The sequence below is a fragment of the Fistularia commersonii genome, chromosome 13 (assembly GCF_037954325.1).
Source record: "Fistularia commersonii isolate RoL2024-O1a breed Wild chromosome 13, RoL_Fcom_v1.0, whole genome shotgun sequence".
In the NCBI taxonomy this organism is placed as follows: domain Eukaryota; kingdom Metazoa; phylum Chordata; class Actinopteri; order Syngnathiformes; family Fistulariidae; genus Fistularia; species Fistularia commersonii.
Genome location: NC_141296.1, coordinates 11689551 through 11717103, shown reverse-complemented (window position 1 = coordinate 11717103; position 27553 = coordinate 11689551). Strand labels below are relative to the sequence as shown.

Here is a 27553-nt window from a genome sequence, read left to right as displayed (position 1 = left end):
GGAGGCACCAAAGATGAGTTGTGCAAAAGAATGAGTGCTTACATGACCCAGAATGGATATATTAACATCTTTATCCAGAAGGGCAGATGGGTTCTCCGGGTGCTTGGAGCATACAGTGGGTTCTTAGCCAACTCATCTAAGAGGCAAAGGAGAAGAAAGGGAGCCAAACAGATGTCTGGCTTGAATTTGCAAATGCATATGGGTCAATTTCACGTAAATTGATCCAGGTTACTCAGGACCGATACCACATACGACATACCATCGAAGGCATGCTACCTGAGCGACATCAAGCTATGATTCCAGTCTGCTAAGTTCACAACAAACTGGCAGCCACAGTCTCCCATCTTGTTCACCATGGGAATCTGCCTGATCATATCTGCAGCGAGTACAAAATCAAGGAGGCTGGAGACCACTGCAGGTTGCTTACAGCCAGTAATCGGGGCATTCATGGATGACTTTACTGTGATAACATCAATCCAAATGTAGGCAAGATGGGTTCTGTCAGAAAAAGACTGCATGACCTCCTAGGCGAAGATGGTATTCAAGCCCAAGAAATCAAGGCGCCTGGTGATCCAAAAGGGTAAAACAACTGGAAGGGTTGACTTACCAGTTCAAATGGAAGTGATCCCTAACATCCAGGGAAACCCAATTAAATGCCTTGGGAAGTGGTATCAATATTCCCTGTCAGATGAGAACAGCATCTCCAATTCCAGAAAGCAAGTTGAAGAGTGGTTGAAGAAGTCTGGCAAGACCAGCCTGCCTGGGAAATACAAATGTTGGATCTACAAACATGGCCTTCTCCTAAGGCTCATGTGGCTTCTCACTGTGTATGAGGTTTCCCTGTCATTTGTGGAGGTTCAACAGAAGTTCAACAAGCACCTTTATAGATGGCTAAGAATACCTTTAAGCTTTACATCTTTGGGGCTCTACATAAGTTCAGGCCAGCTCCATCTCCCTTGTCAGTGGTGGAGAAATTCAAAGTCAGCAATTCAGACTGACCCTGACATATAGGAGACTCTTGAGACCAATGAACCAGGGAAGCAGGAGTTAGAACAAGATCTTACTGCTTGTGGGCCACCAGCATGGTGTTCAGCCAGGCAGAATGTTCTAAGTACCAAGAACTTCATTGAAAATCCTTTTACTGGAAGACAGAGTCCAGAAACAGAGCATTTCCATCCGTGGTCAAAGTCCACCCTTAAGGAGAGGAGAACCTTGGCGATTGAGAAAGTCTAGAACCTTCAGGAAGAAGGGCAAAATCCATCAAGTTTGATACTCAAGGAGCCTGGACCAGGTGGAAACTCCCCAAAATATCCATCACATGGAGTTACCTGTGGCGGCTGGAGCCCTTCCGGATATCCTTTCTGCTCCAAGTAGCGCATATCACTTTACCAACCCCGGTTTGTTTGCATAGGTGGGGTATGAGCGAGGACCCACTCTGCAGGTTGTGTGGCTGAATGGGAACATTGGCTCACATACTGTTCCAGTGCAAGACTGCTTTGACACAGGGAAGACAGGTGGTGCCGTCACAAGGTGTTGGAATTGCTTGTTGAAATCCTGGAGCAAGGGAGGAGGAAGAAGCAACCAGCCAAGGCAAGACCACTGCTGAGTACCATGCCCTTCATGGAAGATGGCCAAAGAACTGTTGTCCACAGCTAAGCTAGGCAGAGTCTCCTGCTGGCAGCCCAGAGATTGGAAATGGAAACGGACCTCGGGAGGAGACTCAAATTCCTAGAGGTGGTACTGTCTGGCACTCTAAGACCTGACATGTCGAGTATACCTAGCCAAATCAGTGTGGAATCTTGTGACAGAGGCTAGACTGTGAGGCTTCTTCAGGAAAGCAGCAGTTTGTAAGCTGGCGGAAGCATCTGAGAGAGCCTCCTGTTGGATCTGGTATAAGAGAGAGGACACAAGCTGGAAGCTTGGTGGAGAGGATCAGTGACCTGGCCAGTCACTGCTGACCCGCAAACTGGAGGTGTTGTGGATAAGGGTCAAAACACCCAGGGAAGGTTGAGGACAACCTGATGACCTCTCCTTCAGGCCAAGGCCTTGCCCATTAGATATGGGCGTCGTTTTTCAACATGTTGCAACATGTAGATGTGTTTGCAATTTCTCCTTTATTTTAACCTCTGAATCACCTCCTAAGGTTCGGCAATTAAATTCAAGATTAATTAAAATCTATTATATGCTGACATTTTTACGGGTGGCACAGTGGCGCAGAGTTGTAATCGCAAGGTGAGAAAGGACATATACTTCACCAACTTGAATATTTCCTTCATTCCATTCAAGCCAAGGCGAATTCATGGAATGTTCCAAGCACAGCAGTAGAGCTAATTGGTGAGGTTCAGGTGTAGAGCCATAAGAAATGTGGTAACTGATACTCTGTGGCATGAAATGTGAAATGCATAGTTTACAATAAAACCCAAACAACTTAGTGGCTTTGTGTGAACGAGCTTAATGCAGAATGTGAACGGAGAAGCATACTGATAGCTCTCAGCTGCTGCAAGATTGATATGTTTACCCTTCTGTTCCTCTCACCATGTTATCATGTTAACACCATTTGCCTACTCTCAATGACAGATAATGCAAACACTATGTGGCCAAAAGTATTCACTCACTCATCCAGATAATTGGAATCAGGTGTTTCAATCATTTCCACGGCCACAGGTGCATAAATCAAGCACATAGGTATGCAGTCTGTTTTTTTTTTTTTTAAACAAACATTTGTGAAAGAATGGGTCAATCTCAGGAGATCAGTGAATTTCAGCATGAAACTGTGACAGGATGCCACCTGTGTGACAAATCCAGTTGTGAAATTTCCTCACTCCTGAATATTCTACAGTCAACCATCAGCTGTGCTATAAGAACATGGACGCGATTGGGAACGGCCGCGACTCAGCCATGAAGTGATAGGCCATGTAAACTGACGGAGCAGGGTCAGCAAATGCTGCAAAGAGGTCGCCAACTTTCTGCAGAGTCAATCGCTACAGACCTCCAAACTTCATGTGGCCTTCAGATTAGCTTAAGAGCAGTGCGCAGAGAGCGTCATAGCATGGGTTTCCATGACTGAGCAGCTGCATCCAAGCCACACATCACCAAGTGCAATGCAAAGTGTCGGATGCAGTGGTGTGAAGCACGCCGCCACTGGACTTTAGAGCAGTGGAGGCGTGTTCCCTGGAGCGACAAATCGGACTTCTCCATCTGGCGATCTGGTGGACGAGTGTTTGGCGGTTGTCGGACTGCATTGTGCCAAGTGTGAAGTTTGGTGGACGGGGGATTATGGTGTGGGGTTATTTTCCACCAACTGTGCTTGGCCCCGTCGTTCCAGTAAAAGGAACTCTGAAAACTTCAGCATACCAAGACATTTTGGACGATTCCGTGCTTCCAACTTTGTGGGAACAGTCTGGATCTGACCCCTTCCTTTCCCAACATGACTATGCACTATTGCACAAAGCAAGGTCCTTAAAGACACGGATGATAGTCTGCTGTGGATGAGCTGGACTAGCTTGCACAGAGCTCTGACCTCAACCCAATAGAACACCTTTGGGATGAAGTAGAGCGGAGACTGAGAGCCAGGCCTTCTGGTCCAACATCAGTGTGTGACTTCACAAATGCACTTCTGAAAGAATTGGTCAAAAATCCCAATCAACACACTCCTGAACTTTGTGGATAGCCTTCCCAGAAGAGTTGAAGCTTTTATAGCTGCAAAAGGTGGGCCGACGTCCCCTATGAACCCTATGGATTAGGAATGGGATGTCACTCAAGTTCATATGCAAGTCAAGGCAGGTGAGCAAATACTTTTGGCTATATATTGTATTTCGCAAACCTAGATTTGTGTACATGTATTTATATACAAATATCAACATTTTTTTCCTCTCAAACTAGAGAGATCAATGCAGGTTCAGCCATAATATATAGTCAGAGGGGTTATCATATCTATCTAATCATAATGCCATAATTTGTCCGAACATCATTTTTTGATACATTGTCTGCTGTATAGAAATTCCATGCAAGTAATGCTTACAGTTGATGCTCATACCCATATTTAGGAATCTAACAAAGTATGTGCATAGTAAAATAAGCGCAGGGTATTTTCGATGAAATGATTCTTACTTTTGATAAAATGACCTTCTCATAACTTTTCATTTCATGAATCCTCAGGATGTTAATCACATATCTGAACACACTGCAGGTATATGATGCTTGCTGTTATCAAAGAATCTGCACGCTCAGAGTTAAATGAACAAATTTGTATCCATTCTTTCACCCTTCCTTTCTGGATCTGACAGGTAAAAAGACATTTGGGTACTTTGTCATAATTATAGCTATTTTTTCACATCTTAGTGCAGCAAAGTGGGGAACTGGAAAAAGGAGCAGCCACATCTAGAGAACAGAATTGGAAAAAAAAATATTGTCCAAAAGACTGGAGTAATTGAGAACTCAATAAGAGATTAACATTAACACGTCACAGTCAGCAAGAGATATCCGAAAATATATATTTTCATCATTCTTGGATATCCTTAACTTATTTTTAAATGTGATTTGACTTTTCCATACCTTAGTAGTTATTGGATATTTATGGATAGTTTTTGTACAGTATATCATCGGATATGTGTTTACAACAATCAAAATGAAAATTTGAATGTACTTTAATATTCAAATCTTTATTTTTGTTGTATGTTTTTCTTGTTGTATTGCTGATGTTGTAGACCACTGATATAAATGACGTGTTGATGGTTATTGTACCAAGAGCAATATTCTAATGTCTCCTATCGAAAAAGATTTGCCATTACTTTAGTCTAGCTACTGTTATTTTCCTCAATGTGAAACAATATTATTATCTTTGTTTGGTTACCTTGGAGCTGTGAAGACTATCTGGTCCTCTAGGTATCAACTAACAGGGCAAAAAGAACAATATCAAATTTAACAAATAATAACCATTTATTGGCCAAAATGCTGCTAACAAAACCTTGAGATATCAGTACACATGAAATATCAGCATCATCTGTATCACAGAATTTTTTTCTGTTTATGGTTCCATCAAGTAGTGGCAGGTTAAGGCATCAAGGCTGAAGAGATCATTTCATTCATTAATTTCTCATCTCAGCGTAAATGATTCCTTTTGGGTCTTTTTGAAGAGTGTTTGCATCTGGCATTTTGACTCATAAGATGAATGGTGTTTCTAGTGGATTAAAAAAAATGCATGCTTGTATGGGTGTATGTTAAGTAAAGGTTATATTAAAAAGGATGAATTGGTAACTGACTAGTGGGTGCCTGCACCATTGGCATATGGAGAGAGGATTGAAAAAAGCAAGATTGATCCAAGGTATTTTAAAACACTGTATTTTTGTCTAATTTTCCATCAATGTTATGTTTCTGACAAGACTTGCAATAGACAACACACTAATCCCAATCTTTTCAAGACACATCTGTATATTTACATTCACTTCCCCTTTTAACAATGTGCTGAGAAAAATGTTAAATGGTGTAACCTAACAATCCTTAAATCCTTGACAAATTTCACCTTCAGACTGTTGTGATTATTTTTTCCATTTTATTTTTTACAAATCTGGAACCGTTTGTTTCTTGGCCATATCTAGAGACGAGTATTTGTGACACCTTTGAGAGGGATGGAGAGAAGTGTTCCTAATGTGTATACTTTTTTCTGTTCATATCCATATGTATTACATTTGGCAAAGTATTTGATGCTCAAAATTAAAAGAACACATTTCTCCAAAAAGTCAAGATAATCTCTGCAGAGGGATGAATTTCTGCTTCTTTTGTGCTGCAACAATTTTTAGCAACACCTTTTATAGTGTGAATGTGTGAGGGTGTTGCTGAATTTGCCGCCTTTTTTTTTTTAACTAAATGTGAACAATGTTACTTAAAATGTCCAGAAGAATAGACACTGAGAAATCCTGTATTGAGAAGCCGGTTTCTCACCCACACATTCATCCCTTCAAGTATCTTCATTCAACAGATTTTGCAATGGTTTTGGCCTACAATCAAATGCAGTCATTTCTCTGAGCTTTTTATGTGGATCCTCCCCCAAACTCCCAGAGAGGGAGAGCAGAAGATGTACTGTACGTAGGCCTACAAGCTGGATGCCTCCTTGACAACATCTTGGAGGTAAAAATCAATGTCCGCCAAGCAAAGTGTGATGTTGGGCTGTAGCTGATACCTGACAGATGAGGCTTAGGGTGGTATTTTCTGAGGTGAATGAAGACTGGAACGCATGTCAACTTGTCTGCTGTTGTCAAGTGAAGCTGCATTAGTGAGATTTTTAGGAAGGCACTTCTCTTACTACTATTAGTATTGATTAAGTTGATGCTGGCTTGTGTTTGAGCAGCTGTGAAATGGACAGAGACACAGTTTCAAATTAATCACCATTGCACAGCAGATTAAACTTTAAAGAACAGCTTGCCTAATAAATTGTGATTCAGGGTCACTGAATATGTCACTGTATAATCTTGTCATTATTAGATGGATTTGGCTTCTTCAAATCCCTGATCAGATGAGTGTCTGTTACTTCATAAAAAATTGTTGGTTCTGATTATTTTTACTCAAAATGTAAACAATAATGGTACACTACATCTGCTAAGATCAGTATTTTAAAGATGTGCTAGTAATTGTTATCAAATCTTTGATCAGATCTGACCGGCCTGTTTGACGTTTGGTGACTGCAACAATTATTGCTTATACAATGTTATTTTTTTCAGAGGTGCAGACAGTTTGCTCATTTTCACATTGTGAGGGCTAGCACATTGGATCATAGTAGATCTTCTGACTACGGTTACTTAGACCAGAAATCCTGAATTAGTCATGTTGAATTTCTTTTTAAATTCACATTGCCCAAAGAATGACAAGTTGGCAATTTAGTGTAAGGGACTGAACAGTAACTATAGAAGCAGTATGCAGTATATCTAGCTTTGTGTTACTGGCATTAAAATTGCGTATGTAGTCTAAGACCCCAGCAGTGACCTCAGCAAGAGCCTTGGGCCATATCATGCTGTTGATTGAGCATGCACTGCGCCTCGGAGGGAACGCAGGTTACATCTTCCCCCTGCAGATAGAAGCAAGGGGTTCTCTGACTGACTTCAAAACATCAGTAGTGCTATAAGGCTCAGTCAGCTTTCCACGTGGATGCGTGTGGATTTGTGTGTGTGTGCGCGGACTGATTTAGTCATGTGCATTTACACGTGAAGTTTATAGTCCATACCCATTGAGAATATTGTCATCCTCAGCAAGAGCTTCAAAGCTTCACAAGAGCGAATGGCAATATGAGTAAACCAGTGGTTCTACCCTATTGCTACTCTCATCTTGTTCTCTAGGTGTATTGCAAGATTGGAGTATCAATTCATAGCCTTGGCATCAAGAAAAGGCTTTTGAAAGCAAAGGGATCGTCAACCTGCGTGCTGTAGCTCCAACTCTGCAACTAGACGTTGCAGGAAAATGCTGGCATAATAAATAAAAAGCATGTAGTAGTGTTTAAAGTCGCTTAAAGGGAATTGTTCTGGCAGCAGCATGTATTTTATGTTCATTCATACGTTAAAGGAGACAAATGTGATAATGCATCAATAATTGATGAATCTGAAATTAATGCACACAGCACAATGCACTTTGTTTATCAGCCATAATATACCCTCTTATCTCTCGTATTTAATTTCATGAACTTCATCTTGGGGTATGTGGTGTCCGGTCAATACTTTCTTTTTTTTTTTGAGGATTTAAATTCAATGTTTGACATAAATCATTAACAAAGAGATTATTCATATCTAGACATGCTCATTTCACAGTGATTGTTACATTTCATTTTAGAATATGAATCCAAAATTTTCCAGCAAAGTCACTTGATATCAGTATGTCATATTACATATTAAATCCAAAAGCTGGGGTGAAAGAAGAGTACACACTGTCCTATATTCATTTTCTTATGATTATTATTATTCCTATTATTACTTTAATTATATTTTAACAACCTCAGGTAATAGCAAAATTCACGACATACAATATGGTACTTTCATGCATAGCAATAAATGGAGGTATAAATAGCTTGACTCTGTAAGACTGCACATTACCTAAACCACATTGTCAGAAAGAAGGATGTTTCATTACTCAGTACACCGAAGGGTTATGAGATGATTTATTTGAGTCAAAATACATTTAAAATGAATCTATACGTATGTTTATCGAAGCAAATATGTGATTTATCTCAGTGCCCTGCTTTATTGTAAGTTTCTCATTAGTAACTTATAGATACTGTTCTATGGACAGTCATTGTGGTGTCGTGTTCATATCCCTTCCAACTGTCTTCTATCAGAGGTGAATATCTGTGCAAGTGGAGTAACTGGGAAATGATGGGCATTCCCATTTTTTGAAGCATACAACTTCCTTTTTCTGGGGTCTACACAAATAGGGGATTTGAACAGAAAATGCAAGAAAAACTAGTTTGCACTACAAATGTGAGTAGATTTTCTTTTCCTCCCCTGCAGCCACTTTCTCAAGTGATTGTCAAAGTGAGCTGTAAATGAATGAAGGAGGTATATGCTACATCCTTCTGACCCCGAAAGATGATATTGGGAATATTTTTTGTGCAATTATAAATCACTTTAGTCAGAGAAATGATGGTTCAGTAGAAGATAGGAAAGAAAAATGTTTCAGTTGTTTTTCCTGAGGATACTGGTACCGATTTAGCAATTAACCTGTTCACAACCAAGGTTTCTGAAAATAGACATTCTTGAAGGCTCCATCATCACGGCACCATCACAATTATTATTATTTCGTTATTTTTGTTATTATTTCGATGGACAGAATAATGAATCTCAGTTCCAGTTCCCAACGTGCTCTGAAGACTGAGTTGAACTAGCAGTTTATTTTTGGAAGTTACAAAACAAGCCTTTTTAGCAAATGATTTTGTATCTGTTTCGAGGCATTCATTGAGGGCATTTCTCACTGTTTGTCAAAGTATCCATAATGACAAAAGAAAATGAAGGGAGAGAATAACTGTTAAATTCTTTTCAATTACTCTGGTTGGTTTAGGTTTGTCTGTGGGGTCTTTTGAAAACACACAGTTCTGTTGGCAGCGCAAAGTAAATGGACCAAAGATTCAAATTTTAAATCGAAAAACAGCTGAGGAATACGGTCATATGTAAACCCTACCGGTTTGCTCCTCTAGTTTCATATATGTTGTGAGATCTAGTGTGTGTCATGCTGGTGTCCGGAGCAGTGCATTATTACAAATGTTTTTGTATGAATAGTTGTGCAAAATATTCATGTTCATGTATGAATAACTTTGGGAAAAAAATGTTTTTCAGTTGATTTCGGTTTCATATTGTGACCAAATGGATTGCAAATCAACATTTTTCATGCCTCTTGTCATTGAATATAAAATGGAGTTGTTTAACCTGGTTCTAACCTAAGTTCACACCTGTTTTCTTTAGATAATTAATATTGCTTTTTTTAAATCATTGTATAAATATGCGTTTGTGGGCAGCACAGTGGCACTGTGGTAGTGCTTCGGCCTCACAGCACGAAGGACCAGGTTTCCCCCTGTGTCTGCGTGGGTTTCCTCCGGGTTCTCTAGTTTCCTCCCATAGTCCAAAAACATGCAGTAGGTTAATTGAGAAAAAAATTGCCCGAGTGAGTGAGTAAATGGTTGTTTTTCTATATATATGGCCCTACAGTTGACTAGCAACCAGTCCAGGGTGTACCCCGCCTCTCACCCAACGACAGTTGGTGAAGGCTTCAGCTTTCCTCACGACCCTGAGGGCAGGATAAGCGGCAGATGATGGACGGATGGATATGCAATTGTATGCAGCCCCAAATGTGTAAGAGCCACTATAATCTCTGAGGAAGTCCCAAGCTTGGATAAGAGTGCTGTCAGGAAGGGCCTCCAATGTAAAACGCAAATGAAAAGGCCTGGGTTAACAATGATTGATAACCTACAGGGTATCTGGAAAAATTGGGCGGCTGTGGGTTAGACAGAGAGAGATGAGGAAAGGCAAGTTGCCAGGACTTACTTTGAATGTTGGGACAATGACAGGATAAGCTAGACAGTTGGTTGATATGATGCAGAGGGGAAAGATGGATATACTGTATGGTCAGGTGGAAATAAGTAGAGAGGCCAGAAGCTTAGGAGCAGATTTTAAGTTGTTCAATCATGGTATTGATGGAAAGATAAGCGGAGTCGGATTTATCTTGAATGAGAGGTTGTTAAAAGTGTTCTGAAGCTAAAAGGAGTACGAAATGGAGTAATGAGTCTGAAACTGCAGCATATGACATTGTAGGCGCGGTGTTCATGTTGTCATGTTGCCCCACAGGTAGGTCTTGTTGGGTCTGGTGATGGACTGGACAACCGATTAGACAGGAATTACCTGTCAAAGCTTGCAGATGAGTGTGAGCTCCGGTGAGAGCAGGGAACAAGGGGAGGCAAATCTAGAGGTGGATGTATGACCTGGAATGGAAAGGAGGGGAAGGAAGGTTAGCCACAACAAGAAATTATGATTTCGTGTGTGAGAGTGACCCAGGTTGAATGGTGAGGGTGCAGGGAGCAGAGATAAAGAGGGTGGAGAATTTTAGTTTCTCAGGGTCAACTGTCCAGAGCAATGAAGAATGTGGAAAATTAAAGAAATCTGTTCAAACGGATTGGAATTGATGGAAAAAAGTGTCAAGAGTCATACCTGATAGAAGAGGATCAGTCAGACAGAAGGAAGGTGTACAAGATGGAGGGGAGACCAGTGATGCCGTATGGTTCAGAGATCGGGGCACTAATGAATAGGCAGGAGGCAGAGCTGGGGGAAGCAGGGATGAAGATGTTGAGGTTCTCTTTGGGAGTGACGGGGATAAATTGGCGCAGGAATTATCAGATTATCAGAGGGGCAGCACATGTTAGATGTTTTGGAGATAAAGTCATGAGAGGCCAGTCTGAGATGGTTCGGTTAAAAACAGAGAGAGGATAGTGAATATATTGATAGAAGGATGCTGACATTGGAACTGCAGGCAGGAAGCCAGGAGGAAGACCGAAGAGATTTATGGATGTTGTTAAAGAGTGCATAAAGTTAGTTGTCGTCAGAAGAGAATACAGCGATTAGGGTTAGATGGTGTCTGAGGATTTGCTGTGGCGAGCCCTGAAAGGAGCAGCCAAAAGGAAAAGAACAAGTCCAATGCAAGTACATTTTTCACATTTGCTACTTTAATGTAAACAAAGTCTTTGTTTGATTTATTGTTTGTTTTTAATCTAACAAACTTTATTTTCTGCTTTTGGGAAACAGGATTTCCCTCAGTTTTGCAATATTTAATGTTTATGATAATGAACAGAGGCAAAATATAACATTTAGTCAGTATAATAGTATAATAAAAGTGAAAGTAGACTGTCCTATAAATTATCTAATTTGCAGTAACAACATAACCATGACACTCAATTTTTTCACCACAAATTTAAGATGTTAGCATACTAGGTAATGAATTTGATATTTCCAGAACTACCTGCATATTAACAAGAAAAATAGAAAGCGTTTTTTTATTTCAGGAATCAGAAAGAAAGGGAGGGGAAATACAATAAGCATGAAAATTAAGTAGGGGTAAAATGTTACCTGAAAATTTGATTAGCTCTTGATGACCCCATGATTCACTGGTCTGCATCAAAAGGGTAAATCCATTAAATATATAATAAGCATATCACACTATGAGGCTCTTATCCTCGATCAAACTAAGTCCCTTCATTACGAGTAATAGAACCACCACATTGCCTTCGTTTAGCTTTAACTCTTCATTCTGTCTGTATGTTTACTGCGGTGTTGCAGGGTTTCAGTCGATCTGCCATAAAGCATATCAACAAAAAAGGGAGAAAGTAATGATATGTAATATATATGGTGCTAAATTGATGTCTTTGGTCTTGATTGTCAGCTATTTTCTCACAGAGGGAGGAAATCCACCACGGCCATAATCTGATCACATTCATAGCAATTTCCATGCTCACAAGCGTGCCAATTAATATAGAAATGAAAATTTGATATGGATTTGATACGGATAACCTGCATGGAAAGAATGAAAAACGTAATTGATGCCAAAACCATTGTTTTAGCAGTTTTTTTTTTTCCCCCCAAAGAAAAATAGGGTTTGTCATGAAAGGAACTGCGTTAAAGTGCTTCTTGAAGCCTAACAGCTGAAGCCAGAACAGAACATATTCTGAATCTTTTCATTCTTTTGATACCTTCCATGTTCTGATATTCTTGGTGTTGAGTTTTCTGTGAATCTTGGGAGATCATTTTGGTAAGATATCTTTGTGCATTCTGCAACTTTTGAAATGCTTCTGTTAAGGAAAAACACAGGTGTTCAAAGAGCTAACAACATTGTAGTTAAAATACAAGACATAAGTAAAAGAATGACTAATTTTAATTTTTTCTCTATTATTATTATTATTATTACGATTAAATTGATAAATCACCTCAGTGCTCCAATTATGGTCTACATCCTTTAGATTTAGGAATGCCACTTTTTAATAAAGTAATTTGAATAGGTTCTTTGATATAAATTAGCCATGAATAAATAAATCCATGAATGAATGAATGCATATGTAGCATAAATGATTAAATAAACCCTACCACTCCAAGGGTTATGTACAAAAAAAACTGAAAAAATCAAATGAATTAACAAATGCATATCTACGTTGTTAAATAAATAAATATGAACGTCTTCTCCTTTTGGCTTTTTCCTTCAGGGGTCACCACAGCAAATCAACCTTTTCTATCTAACCCCATTCTCCGTATCCTCCTCTCTCAAACCAACTAACTTCATATCCTCTCTCACAAGGTCCATAAATCTTCTCTTTGGTCTTCCACTAGACCTCCTGCCTGGCAGCTCCAATTCCAGCATCCATCTACCAGTATGTTCATTTTCCTTCCTCTGTATGTCATCGAACCATCTCATTCTGGCTTCTCAGACCTTTTCTCCAAAGCATACCTCCACCTCTCGATTTTCCTCACCATGTTCACTGCTATCACTACAGATCACAATGTCATCTGCAAACCTCATAGTCCGTGGAGATTCCTGTCTAACCTCATCTATCAGCCTGTCTATCACCACTGCAAACAAGACACAACACACCTCACCACTGTCTCACAGCAAGCATACATGTCCTGCGCCAGTCTAACATACTTCTCTGCTACTCCAGACTTCTTCATACAATACCAGTGTTTCTCTCTTTGCACCCTGCCTTATGCTTTTTCTTTTTCTTTTTTTTCTTTTTCTGTCTACAAAAATGCAATGCAGCTCCCTCTGGCCTTCTCTGTACTTCTCTATTAGCATTCTCAAAGAAAATACTGCATCTGATGTTGTGCTCTATGTATAACTAAATACAACAATAAAGGCATTTATTCTTCTCTGTTGTACATCCTTTCTATCTGTTTTGCCAACCTGTATAAATCATTCTCTCCCTCCTTACTGTCCAATCGAACACACAGGTCATGGTATGCCTTTTGTTTTGCCTTTGCTACCTCTATCTTTACCTTACGCTGTATCACCATGTACTCCTGTCTGTTCTCTTACTGGACAATGATCTTCTCTTCAGTGTCCCACTCCTTCTCTGACCACTTTCTCTGTATATACTCCTGCACTTCCTCATTCCACCAGCAAGTCTCCTTATCTACGTTCCTTCCAGATGAAACACCAACTACTTGTCTACGAGTCTCCGTGATCACATTAGCTGTAGTTGTCCAGTCATCGGGAAGCTCTCCCTGACCACCCAGAACCTTTTTAAATCCTCCCTGAAAACTATACAACACTTCTCTCTTTTCAGCTTTTACCACTTTGTCCTCTGCTCTGCCTTTGTCCTCTTGATCTTCCTTGTCACCAGAGGCATCCTACAACCCACCATCCAATGACTGCCAGGTATAAATATTCAAAATAGAAATTCTTTATTTACTCTATTAAACCCAACACCTACGTTCTCTTCATTCATCTGAACTGTATTTTGTAAGAGCTCAAAAAGGAATGATCATCTCAAGCTTTACCACTAATAATATGACTCCTTACAGAGATCACCTATCCTGACAAAAATGTAATTTCACAATCCAAAGCGGTATCAAGGTTTCTCCATTACTATTAATAAATTCATCAATTTCACCTTGCCAACAGGTAGAATCAATATCAAAGGGTAGAGTCCACAACACTATATTCATCATTTGCATCCCTACAAATAGAAAGTGCATCCACTTCAGCAAAATGGATATATATGACCCAGCAGGATAGAAAAATAAAGATGAAACACTTTTTATCCATCAGTTTTCAACCGACAGGAAACAAGAAAATATAACAAAAAAAATACTGGATTATCTTGGAGCTCCAGATGGTCTTAGAGCTTTGAACCGTATCATGCATCCAGCCCAATGACTTTTCCTCTTTCAACATGACTAGAGACTCAATATCTGCATGGAGTGACAATAATAAAGACATTCAGACATTGTGTAAGTGTAAGGCTTGGCAAGGCTAGATCCATATCAATTGATTATTGTCCTATTATGATGACATGAATTTCCTTTTTTTCTTTGTTTAACATTTATCGACATTGGTTTCTATGATAATCAACTTTATGGTCTCCATCTAGATGCAAATCATTGTTTGACTTAATCAAATAAAGAACTTGTCTTTTGAATCCTAGGTTTACACAGATGATGTACTTTTCATCATCAGAACCTTCATTAATAATGCCACTAATGAATTAACAATTAGTTATCTCTAAAAATAGACCTAAACTGCTCTATATATGGAAAACTAAATCAGTCATCATATTTGTGATTTTAAATGGCTTTTTGGTGTTTTATACTTACATGAAATTGGATGTAGATATTGAAATACTGATGGATCTCCATACATGAACCTGTGAGCCCTGTGGAAGGCGACCCTTCCAGGGTTTCTGGCCTCTCTCCCAATGACAGTGCAGGATTAGCGATATAGTTAATGAGTGGATTTATTTGTCATGTGGATTTCTCATGTGTAATTTATTTTTGTTTTTTTTTGTTTTTCACCATACCAGTAATTTATTTTGAGTCCATTCTTTGAGGCTAGTGACTGTTAGAGTGAAGTACTTCATACGTCCAAGTGGACCAGGGAAACATTGTTGGACTTTTACACTCCTTTGTAATGAAATTTGAGTTTGTCCAGCTATGGTTCTTAAGTTTTAATTCTCAACCCAGAACATTTTGTCCATTTTAATTTCTCACGGATTTTTCCCTGCATAATTTCTCTAATTGCTGCCCAGCCTGCATCCAATTTTCCTCACATTCCATCTGTCCATAATCTTCTGGCTTATGAATTGACCACGTCCAATAATTATTTAATGCCTCTGTGGTATGTCGAATGTATTTTTCCACATTTTCCCATTTTACTGGAGAATGATCTATGTATAGATGCTGACAGTATAATTATGTTCCACTGTCTCTTGAAATATTATATCAATATATCTTGATGTATCGCTGAGTTCCAGTGTGAGGTTTTTTGCTGTGCGCAGTCCTGGATAAATCACCATCAGTGAACTGTAGAAATTGCTAGAGCTGAAGTTTGGAACAGGTTTCCAAGGTATGCAAACAATCTGCTTGGGCAAATAGGGAAGTAAAGCTGTCCACAAATGATAAATGCAACTAAGTGTTTTGTCAGCAGGCTAATTGTCAAAGCATCTTTCGAGGGCAGTGTAATTGCTATGTAATCGGAGAGCTGTCAGAAAGAACTGCTAAGCAGTCATCATCTGTCTGATGATCTGCCATCTGTAGCAATGGCTGGAGAAGGGAGGCAGATGCAGGGAAAAAAAGCAATGCTAATGGCATTGTGTGAATTCATAGTGCTTCTCCATATTACAAATCTTAACTTTGAAATGATTGTAGTGTAGAATTTGAATCAAATACCATCTGAAAAAAAGGACACAAAATTTGCGTCTTTTTGGGCCAGTGGTTATGTAACCCTTGAAATATTAGTTGCATCCTAGTTCATCCCACAGAGAGATAGCTTTAGAGACATTCCTCCATTTGATCAGATAGGAGTCAGGCGGAGTGGGCATGCCTGTGAGAGTTGTGAACGTGGCAGAAAATATGAAGGAATTCACACAGCCTCTTCCTCTTGCTCTCTCTTTTCTTCTTTAAACCCCAAGCGCCTGAAAATTGCCAACCCTCTTTTTGCAGAGTAAATCCCCAAAACATACCTAGGGCCAGGTTGCTCTGATGGCGCTGAATTTCACCAGTAACACTCACCCTGGCAACACCCCTCAGGGCTTCCTAGCTGTCTTTTGGACTATTAAGGGATATCTCCACACTTTCCGAAGTACCACCAGAGCAGTGCTGAGATTAATTAAAATAAATAAATGAAAAATAAATAAAATAAATATAAATACTGCATATAGCAGGGCTGAGTATTATTTCTTGATGTGACATATATATAAACATGGCCCAAACAGCATTTCTAATCACAGATTATTCTATTATTTATTGCACATGGAATTAAACTGCAGTTCTGTGTTTTGCCTGAAGTCTGAGATCTAAAGGCTACTGCAATTTTTTGTTTAGTTTTTTTTTGTTAAAGTTTTTTTTTTTTTTTTCTGCCAAATATTGATAGCTTTTTATAGGAAAGATCTGTGATTTATACATCTAGAATTCTTATGATCAAGCTTACCGCTATTTTCCTATTGAAGGCCATTTCGATCACATCAAATGTCATTTCAATTCCATTAGCGGTTGCATCAGTCCCTTAATGGAGAGTAAAATAGCATGAGACCTTTCGCAGTACCTACACAATTGACATAAAAGGACTTTCTCAAAGCTTGCCTGGCTTAATAACTGCAAAGCGACTTTTTATTCCGATCCATCTTTATGTTGGTGCATTATGTGGGAGGCTTTTTAATGCTAAAATACAAAAATGCATAGTTTCCAAAGATTGAACAATATAAGTATAAAATAGTCCGGAATGTTCGACTTTTATGAGGTAGCATCACTCGCCGGTTGTTACGATATGAGATACAGAAAGTCGTCCGCCTCAACCCCTTGCCAATTTAATTTATCATAAAAAAGAACTGTAGGTGCATGAGATATTGTTTTTTGCTCATTGGTGGTTTCACAAAAGCAGCCCGTCTCATGGGTCTCCGAGAAATCCAGCAACTATAACAAAAGCCACTTGATGAGGTGTTTCTGTAAAACACCAAGGGTTTATAAAGCCTCATTTGATATATATCGCAAGCTTCATTAAGGAAGGAATAAGTCATTTTTAGCACTGGCATGCAATATTAATCACAACGGTCCTTTAAAGCATGTTGCTGATGTAGATGATGACAGACTGACACTGAGGAATCAGCAAAGCAAGCATCCATCTTGATCTGATTTCAAAGCAAAGCACCATAAACTGCACAGCTGTTTCATCTGCCTTCCCAGTCACTGAACTTGCTCTTGAATGGCCAGCTTAATTCCCTGTGTCTTGATGAAAGACAATGCCAAGCGTTCACAGAGGCTCATTGATTTAGATAGCTTATTTATTTTACCAACACAACTCAACATTTACTAAGCAGTGGGAAATGCAGTCCATATTTTAGCACGGTTTGGTTACAATTACCAATCTAACAAAGATGTTGTATTATCAAGGAGATGATGCACAAAAAGGGAATAAATCAAACATGCTGTTTAGTGTCTGTCTTTCATTATACTACCAATTTTGTATGTTGATCTATTATTACAGTCACAGGCGAACAGACTGAGAGATTTTGCTGTAAAATATAGTTTAAAATATATTCACCTCAAAAGTTATGCAACCAACCTTAAGGTTTAAACTCTACCACAGTAATAACCTCCTCACTTTAATCTTATTACCAACCGTCCTCTTGCCAAATGAAATAAAAACAGTCTTTGTATTTATTTTTCTTTATTTAGGTATGTTGTCTATTGTATTGAAGATCATGAAGATATCCTGTGATTCCTAATTAAGTTATTGATTTGTGCTTAAACACTAACAGATAAATTTGGTTATTGATTGGGTATGGGGAAATGTGTTCAATGTGGAGGGATGGAAAAGTAGTATCAAAAACAACTTAATGGTTTTTAAGATAATGCAACAAGAAATGTATGAGCCAAAAACTGTTATATCAGTTTCTGTCAAGAAATCCCGACAGTTTATTTGATTTATACTGCTCTAAAATTCAAATCCTAGTGTGTGCAGAAAAGTTGACTTGCAAAATAATTTATCATTTTATAGTTGAACCTTCCGTATTGAAAAAGGGCTTGCCGTGCCATTGAGTTATATACCTGTGTAATAGAGCTAGCAAACCGGTAGCACAAAGAAAAATCGTGGTTATGCCCTGAACTCTCAAAATGCTTTGACAAAGAAAAAAATGTTTGCATAATGAGGCAGTAAAGTCAATATAGAGCCAGGTTCCCTATGCAAACAGGAAATAAAAGTAAGATGAAAAAAGAAAAAACAAACCTGCATATTCCACTGTACAGAGACTCGGCTTCTTATAGGTGACTCTCAGAGCAGGGTAGTTAGTTGAACGCGTCAAACAGTTTGCAAACTGAGAACAAACTCTACGCCCCAAAACAGTATATATAAAAGATGGAAAACAGCAGATAATTTAATAGCATGTACTCAACACACACTGCAATATCACATCCAGTATTTTTTTGGCCATTTTTTTTTCAGCACTTTATCTTGTTTTTTTATCACCTCACAAGAGGCAAACAGCGTTTTTAGCAAAGTAGAGCACAGCATTTAATATGAATTGCCTTTTATTCTCAAAAGCTTTGAGAGCTGTTTGCATAGGATGCATGGTTAAGAAGTTTATTTCGCTCCATAGGTGTTAAAGCTCCAATAATCAGCTCAAGGATTACATGATTAAATTTATCGATGTTAACTTTGATTTCCCTGACAAATTATCTCCATAGATCATTTTGTATTCTATCTTTAAATATCTGTGATTTGAAAGGAAGAGGCACTCATTTGATGACTTTAAAATGAAGTGCACATGAAGTATTTTTAAACATAATGATGGCATCCTTAGACATTCACGCTATATCAAAAGTACAACTAAAGATAAATGACTTGCTGCATATCAGTCATTATGATGTTAAGTAGGAGGGGATTTTGTTTTGTATCTTTGTGGGGACAATGGTTTGAAAAAAACTATCAAGAACATGACAGTATGAATTTTGCCTCTATTTTTGTTTAATCTCTGTTCCATTTTATTCTAATTCTTTTTGTCCATTCAGTTAAGCTCTATGGTGTGCATGTGTAAAAGGCCATGAAGCAGATGCAGTTTAAACTTTTTTTGCCGCTCAGTACAAAGGGAAAACATGTACGGTTTTCATTTTACAAGGCCTTGATGAAAATCTAACTCTTTTTCATTATGGGGATTAATTGTAGGAATGATGGGAATTAACATTATGGGAATAAATTGTCATCCAATGTAATGATTCTTGGACCCCAGGCACTGTTCCTTCGCTCCCTTCTTCTCATGGTGCATCCATAATGGGTTAAATGCAGTGGTAAAATTTCACTGATGTTGTGCTTTATGTATAACTGTATGTGACAATAATGTCATGTCTTCTTTCTTTCTTCAATTGTCAATGTAATGTGGTGAAAAGATGACATTACTAAGTGCATCAAGTCATTTCATCATAAGTGAAACCAAAGCAGAGGAGCGCAAGCTGATATCTGGATTTGGGGTTGAGGAGGCCTATTTTGTGAGGGCAGAAAAATCTTATAGATAAATAATTATAGGGAAAATAATAATGATAATAATGATAGTAATGGGGAAAAAAGCGGCCTTTCAGTCATTTTTTTTCATCATCCCTTGGTTGAAAATTGGTTGCTGCGATTGAGATCAAAGAAAAAAGAAAGGGAAAAAAAAATCAGTAACAACCTTTGACCATTTTCAAGCAGAGTATCGATTACACTTGTTACATTCTTTTTTATGGACATGTTAACAAGTGTGGCCAACATTATGAGCATGATGCATGTCTTGGCTGCAGCATCTAAAAAAAATCCTTTTATACTCCATTTTCTTTTTTTTGTTCTTGCTGAACATCAGTTTCCTTTTTTTTCAATTTCTGTTTCTAAAACCTGCGTTTGCCCCTTCTGCTCCACTTCCCCCTCCCTCTTCATTATTGACTTTGTACACTTAAATGAATGTGTGTTGGTAGAAAAATGCCTTTTCCTGGCGAGTGAAGAGATGCTCATGGCTGCAACTGGCTCTTGCAGGGATAGAAGGCCTGGAGGTGAGGAGCAACAAGCCAGAGTGGCTAGATAATCCACATTTCTATTAGCCCGCTTAGCACTTTTCTAATAGGGCTCACATTCTAGGCCAGAAAATGAGTGAAATGTCTTGTATTCATTATCTGGAAGTCATGGCCGCCTTCCATATTTCAATTGACATTATAGCACTTGATCTAATAAATCACGTGGCTGGAATCAAAATTAAATTTGAACAGGAAGGTGTAACGCACAGAATATATATATATATATATATATATATATATATATGAAAAAGACTGGTAAATTTTAAGACTAACTTCAGGTCACTTTAAGGCATGTGTCATTTACAAAGAAATACTTGCCAATTTTTAAAATAATCTTTGGGGTGCAAACAAAGTACATTTGGATTATTCCTTCATTATTGCTTTGAAAAACCTATTTTTGCCAATCTTTTTAATCGTTATGCTACTGTTTGAGGCAACTGACTACTTCCTGCTGTTTCTAATTTCCTATTTATTTAGTACTGCCATTTTCCTGTGAATGAATAAATGCTCAATGCAATATGAAAGAAAGAGTTTGAAAATTCCATTTATTTAAACGGTGGGGTTTGAGAAGACTATATTCAAAGGGCACATGTAAACATACTCAGTTAAAATGACTTGACAATAAATGTACACGCCCCCGACCGCCCAAGAAAAAAATAAAGTCCCCAGGATGTACGTTAATGAAAAGAAAATTCCACTTTTAAGCAAGTCTTAATTAATGCTTTTAAAACTGTCGCTGGATTCTCATTCACTCGCTCATGAGCCTTACTTATTTCCAGGTCAGCTCATTGGCTGATTTGACAGTGCCAGACAAAAAGTTGAATATAGCTGATACTCTCTTGTTATCATTTGAACAGTTCAGACCAAAAATAAACAAAAGGAAAGTACAGCTAACCCTCATACAAAAAAAACAACAAATCCTTCAAGAAACTAAACAATAGCAGCAACCTTGGGCATTCAATAAACAATTCGATAATGTTTCAGGCTGCAAACAAAACCCACAGTCCCCTATCACCCCAGATTTGAAATGTGCTATGTATCTGTTTGACTATGGCAGAATGCACAAAATTCTACTGGAGGTCACTTGCCCGCTTTTCAAGTGATGGCTTGTACCGGGCTTGCCATCTCTGTTTCGGAGAGATGTCTGGTCCAAAGTAGTCAAGCCACTTGGGTGCCTTCACTTGGGGGTTGAAGGCTAAGAACCTTGCCACAAGTTTTGTAGAGGTCTTTTTTATCTGTAGCTTGAAACTCCTTTAAGTTTGGGGTCTTGAGGGTTGGTAGCAGGCTATCTTTGTCCTCACACTCCCGGATCCATGGCGATATGGTCACCTAGGGGAACCTGTAGCCGACGTTCTCATTCTGTGACTTGAGACGGAAGTGATCATTGGTAAAGCATTTCAGTTATGATGGAAGGGCATTGTAGAGTTCCTTGGCAACTCTGGGAACCGACCTAACAAGGGTGATGCATCCAGATTCCCTTTGTGCATTCAAGGAAGAAGGGGTCAGTTGCAAAAGATGACTCAGCTTTGTAAGACCAGGCCTGCTGAGGCTGAAACGCTGGCCTGTGGAATGCAAAGACTTGGACCACAGAAAATGATTGAAGAGCAGCCACTCTTCCATCAGCCATTAGCCCAGGGGGTTAATGTCAACTCACCTAAATGCAACGACCTGCTAAGCTTGGAGGACTGAGCTATAGAAAGGTTGTAAGTCCAGTCTGATTAAAAATCCCTTACTACATCAAAAAAAAAGCTTTTTGTCTAGTTCTAACCGTACAACCTTTTTCAGAAGCAGCTTTTCAGTGATCTGCCAGTTGGATCCACACTCCTACAGGATCCTCTATGCGTGTGGAATCTGATACCTTACGGAAAATGTGAGAGACCTTGGCCTCCCTCCATAACCGGAAGATAGAGCACTGCCGCTTTGTTTTCCTGACTAGAGGAAGTCCAAGATTAGCCACTAGATCTTCTTTAGCAAGCTCCTTGGTGGCGTTAGTGCAATAATCTTGTGCCAAACAGTCAAGGCAATCAAGTTGTTGATGACTAGCACCATTCTCCTTTATGACAGCCAAGGCAGTAGCCACCTCCACTGTAATAGCCATGCACTTACTTTGTCTTTCACTGCTACCCTTTTTTGCTTTTCCTAAAGGCCTCAGTCCCTAAGCAAATCCCAAGCACCTTAAATCACCCCCTCTTCTAGCTGAGGGCAACAAGTAGGGTGGGCAAATTCTGACCACTTAATAGCCTACTAGCAGGGCTTTGCCCAGTTCAACTTGCTGAGCTTGCCCTCTCATACAGACAAAGAGTGTTTGAAAGGTGCTGGACATCATCCTGGTTGGATACAAATAAATTTAGGTCAGCAGCACAAGCACATAGACTAAGGGAGTGTGTCCTCTTGGCCCAAGCAAAGGAAAGCCATTGAGCCGCTTTCTGAGCCAAGAGAGTAAAGCCTCGATGGCTAAAGCAAAGAGCTGCCTGGAGATGGGGCCGCCTTGTCTTATTCCCCATTGAAAAGAAATAGGCCAACTCAGTCTTGCACCCATTTTGATCAGGCATTGTGCATTATGATGAAATAAACCCAACCAAGATATAAATTTGTCTCCAAACCCAAAAGTCGTAAGTGCACCACCCTATCAAAGGCTTTGCCCTTGTTTAGGGGGAATATGCCTGCTTTCACATTGTAGCATAAATTAAAAGTGTCTCATTACAAATACATTATCTGTTATACTTCTGTCCATGATACAATAGGATTGATTGTATGTTATTGAGAAAGCTCTTCAGTCTGTTGGAAAGTGCCCTGGACAGGATTTTGTAGTCTGCACGCAGTAGGGCCACAGGCCTCCAGTTTTTCAGAAAGGCTAAATCTCCCATCTTTGGAAACAGGGCTAGAGCCGCCCTCTGGCACGAGTTTGGTAAGGAGGCAGTCTGACTACCATTAGTACCGCGCAAAGGTCATGGCCAATGGTGCTAAAAAGTGTTTAAAGAAGGCCATAGGGACCCATCAATGTGTTCAACCTGAAGGCATTTGGTTTATGACAGTGAGTTCTTCAATGGTAAGTTCCTCGTCCAAAGTAGTTCTTTCCTCGCAGCTCCCATTGTCGCAGTCTTTGCCAAAGGTTCTGTATAGAAACCTAGGGCGTGAGCCTTCATTTCTGCTGTGTTGATGGTGACACAGCTCTGACTCCGGGTAGCTTTAAACAAAGCATTTGCTTTCACTGAGGATCTTTCTATTTTGAAACAAAGAAGCTTTGAGCATCCTTGCCCACAAGTTGGAGAAAACAGGTCCTGACCAGAGCTCCCTTTGCCCTCTGCTGGAGGAGTGTGCCAAGTTCAATTCTCCTCTTTCAGCAAGGACTCAGCCCTTCCTCAATATTCTTAATTTCAGTTTGAAGATTTACAATCACTTTTCTTTGTTTTGACCCGTTGGCCTGAAGTCGCAACTATCTCAAATGCACATAAATGATTATCTGAAAAGTCAACTGGAGTTATGTTACATTTAAGTAATGGGATAAGAGGTTCTTCGATAAGAGCCTGACACCTGATCGCATCGTGATCAGTGGATATGGCAGTTCAGGGGGGGATCAAGAGGACACTGGATTTGGCTCCCAACCTGTACTTTCAACAGTATCATCAAGGGTGCAATCAAAATCTTCACTCACAATAATATTTTCTTGCTGGTATGAGGAAAGTTCATTCTTGAGAGTGTTGAACATGTTCACTCTCACTGCTCTGCTAGTACATGCGTACACATTGACCAGGCAAAAGAAAGACTCCGCTATCATTACTCTTCCAATCAGTAGACAGCCTTTCGCTGCTTCGGTAGAAGGCAGTTTAAACTGCATTGGCTGATGCCTTGAGGAGGATGGCCACACCTGCAATCATGCTGGTTCCGTGGCTGAGGACTATTTCTTATAAAAAGAGCACATCCAGCTTTTTCTGGCAACAGATATCAAATATTAGTGCTCTCTTGTTTCTGTCTCTTCTGCTATTGATGTTTAAGACACCCATTCTAAGGAATGGCATAGAGGAGAGAACGAGAAACATCACAGAAAAATCCTGGACATGATGGACAGCAGAGCGGATGAAAAGCAGGAGTGATGCATGATCACATAACTTCCTTTTCCTTACATTTTTGCCTGTCATTGACTTCCACAGAAGCGTGATGTGTTTCTTGAAGCGTTACCTTTTGTTTTCATCCAAAAGTTTACCAGCATGCTAAGAGCATTGACTAATCTGATGAATTTATCAATTTTGTCAAAGTAATCTGTAACTTAGAGTTTATTGCGTCATCTAAAGTAGTAATTGTCCTCTTCAGTGTTCCTTATTCCTTCTGCCAAGCAAAGCAGTGTCGGACTCGGAGCCACACTACACGTCATCGCCATCACTTAACTGGCTTCCTGACTCATCTTTATCTATAGAAGTTTTGTAATTCCTGTGCCCAGAAACACTTGGGATCTCACGTGTTCCTACTGTTTCTAAGGATGACTCGATCTTAGTTTCAGCAACATCTTGTATTATCCAAGGGATTGCCTCAGGGGATGTCATGTTTCTGGTTAGCCAGCACTGCCAGCAGGTGGCTGGTTGCACCTCCGGGCTCAAACAATCAAATAAATCACTCAGCCGGTTACTGACGCAGACAAAATAAAACAATACAGACAAAAAACATTAAAAAGCGAGCTATATATGTAAAAGGTGAGTGAAAAAGTGGCTCAAATTGCACAAAAAAGCATTTTCAATCTCTTCCTCTCTTGCACATACCCACTAAAAGAAAGAAAGCAAAAAAATTACAGAATGGGATATCAAACTGAGGTTTTTTAGCTTAAATCTATAAATGGCTTCCATGCGCTTCATCGAACAGAAATGAATGCAAGGTGCATTTTCTGTCAGTGTACAGCCGGTTTTATCCAGGGTAAACATGGAAAATCAAAGTATATGGACGAGAAGAGAAGTTAAATGATCCTTCAAGACCACCAGCTAGCAGCAGAGAACCACCTTTTAAGGTTTGATTCAGCCCAAATAGGTCTTTCTGCCGAGTTGAAAAAGCTCAGGTTAAGCCATCCACCGCGATTGCCCCCCATTATTCAAGTGTTTCAATTCAGTCTTTATGGGGTTTAATGTTTTTTTTTCTTTTTTTGGGGGGTCCGTCAACACAAGACATTATCAGTCCCTACAAAGATGTATCTCATAGATTCACCAATCTTCTCCAATCCTTGAAAGAAATACCCATGTGGGGCTCATTGGAGCAAATCAGAATTGTCAGCACTGTGAGTTTTTACCTTTTAAACAGGGGAGATGGATAGATAATCACCACATGCCATTCTGGGGGCCAATTACACAGCTTTGTGTGAAATTGGAAAACCTGTTCTCTCTGAGCTGTAATGGATGTTCTGGTCATTAGTTATTTGAGAGTCTTCTCTCGCTGTAATCAAACGTGAAACATTGCGTTAAGCACCCATAAAAGAACAGCTGCCTCTCTAAGTGACCTTCTGTTTAAGAGAAGCGAACTGTCAGCCATGTGCCGTTTTGTGACAATTATGTCAGTCACCATAAAAGTGTCTCCCATTCTCCTGCTTTTTTTGCATCGTTTGCATCTCATTTTAATGGCTTCCTCTCGGTTGTATTTGCTTTTCTGGGTCTGTTAAGTCACTTATTTCCAGTCATGTTACTGGCACGGCAGATAGTTTCTCTGTCTGCTACTTGTCTCATTACAGACTTGTAAACACGAAATAGTTTGGGTGGGTGATGAAAGAAATCGTATCGTGTCATCATTTTCAAATCATCCTTTTCAATATGGGGTGATTTGGAAAATCACAGTGTAGATACAGGGTACCAAGCGTCCACGCAATAATGATGGCTTTAACTACCCAATTTGTTGGCACAATTGTTAAATGTTTATGAATGTTGCATCTAGAAATTAAAGGACTTTGAAAATGTACTTAGTTTCGAAATTGCTAGTATAATTTTCCTCTAACCACTAACTCCTCCCTTCCATATGCTTACTCTTACTTTATTGCGGAAGTAAGTTTTTTTTTTAACCCGTTAAGGCTGAGGTGATTTCTTTAAGGCGATGAAATTAATTTTTCGAGGGAAAAGTGATTTATTGGCCGATAATTTGTCTCATAATTCATTCATTAACTCCCCTACCGCTTAACTGGGGAAGGGTTATGGCTCGACAAAAATTATAGTACAGTATGGTGATCTGTGTTTTGATAAACATTAAGGAAAAACCTGACCAAAACATAAGGGATCTTTTTACATTGTCTGCCCTGTTATGGATAAAATAGCATTTGCACAGTCCAACTCCCGATTTGCCACGATCACATTTCATAATCTGTGCAAGAAACGCCACCCTCCTTTGTCAGACTCTCAATCTAAAACCACCTTTGAGGCCTCATGGCAGCCGGACTGTTTGTCCTTCCGAGAAGGACAGATATGCAACAGATACGTCAGAGGATGCACAAAATATACGGTGAGGATTAGTTACACCATCCCAACTCATACTTTTCCATTCTTCTCTAGGTGACCACCTCTCAAGTCCTCAAGGCCCGCCTCCTCTCCCACCAGCTCCGCCACCACACAAGCAGCATCCCTCCATCACATCCCTGAGCCGCAGCTCGCTGGCCAATCAGAGGGGCCCGAGCCCGCCGCCCACAGCCGGCCTGGCGGCCGAATTGCAGAGTACGGCGGAATGCGTCCAGCTGCAGGACAGCTGGGTCCTGGGCAGCAATGTGGCCCTGGAGAGCAGGTGGGTGACCTACAGTGACCTTCAACACAGCACTCCAGGTGTTGTTGTAAAGCCAATTACACCAAAAGCGGCCATGAAATAAATGAGCAGGCTCCCTGGAACAGCTGATATCTTAATTAGTATTTAAAGTATCATAGATGTGCAGATAGGTTAGAAAAAAAAACAAAACAGGTAGGTGTTTAGTTTAAGACTATTGGCTGAGTTTTTTTTAATCTTATTTCTTTTTATCATGGGTGATTTCTAACAAAGCAAACTTATTTTTATTTCAGTTGCGGCTCTTTAACTGGAATATGTTCAATGGGAGGAAAATTCAAAGGCATTATTAATGTCTCTTACGCCAGCTACAAAATCTGATGAAAATGTCCTTAAGGCAATGAATTAATATCCTGAAAAAAAAAAGTTACTATTCCTCCTTTCATGAAATTTGAACTCTTGACCCACTATTTTGAGAGTTGCTGTGGTTTTACCTTTGAACAGCTTTGAAGGATTCATCATCAAAAGCCATATATCTAGTGAGGTTAATGTCTGCAGAAACAATAGGAGCCTAAAGGGAT

General features: G+C 39.5%; 1 protein-coding gene across 1 annotated transcript in view; it reads left to right on the top strand.

Annotated features, from left to right (window-relative positions):
- LOC147227919 (teneurin-3) overlaps positions 1 to 27553 on the top strand; it is a 173114-nt gene that overhangs the window by 56556 nt on the left and 89005 nt on the right. The window contains exon 4 of the mRNA XM_086158011.1: positions 26774 to 26999. Coding sequence (XP_086014137.1) covers positions 26774 to 26999 — 226 coding nt within the window. The remainder of the gene's footprint in view (positions 1 to 26773; positions 27000 to 27553) is intronic.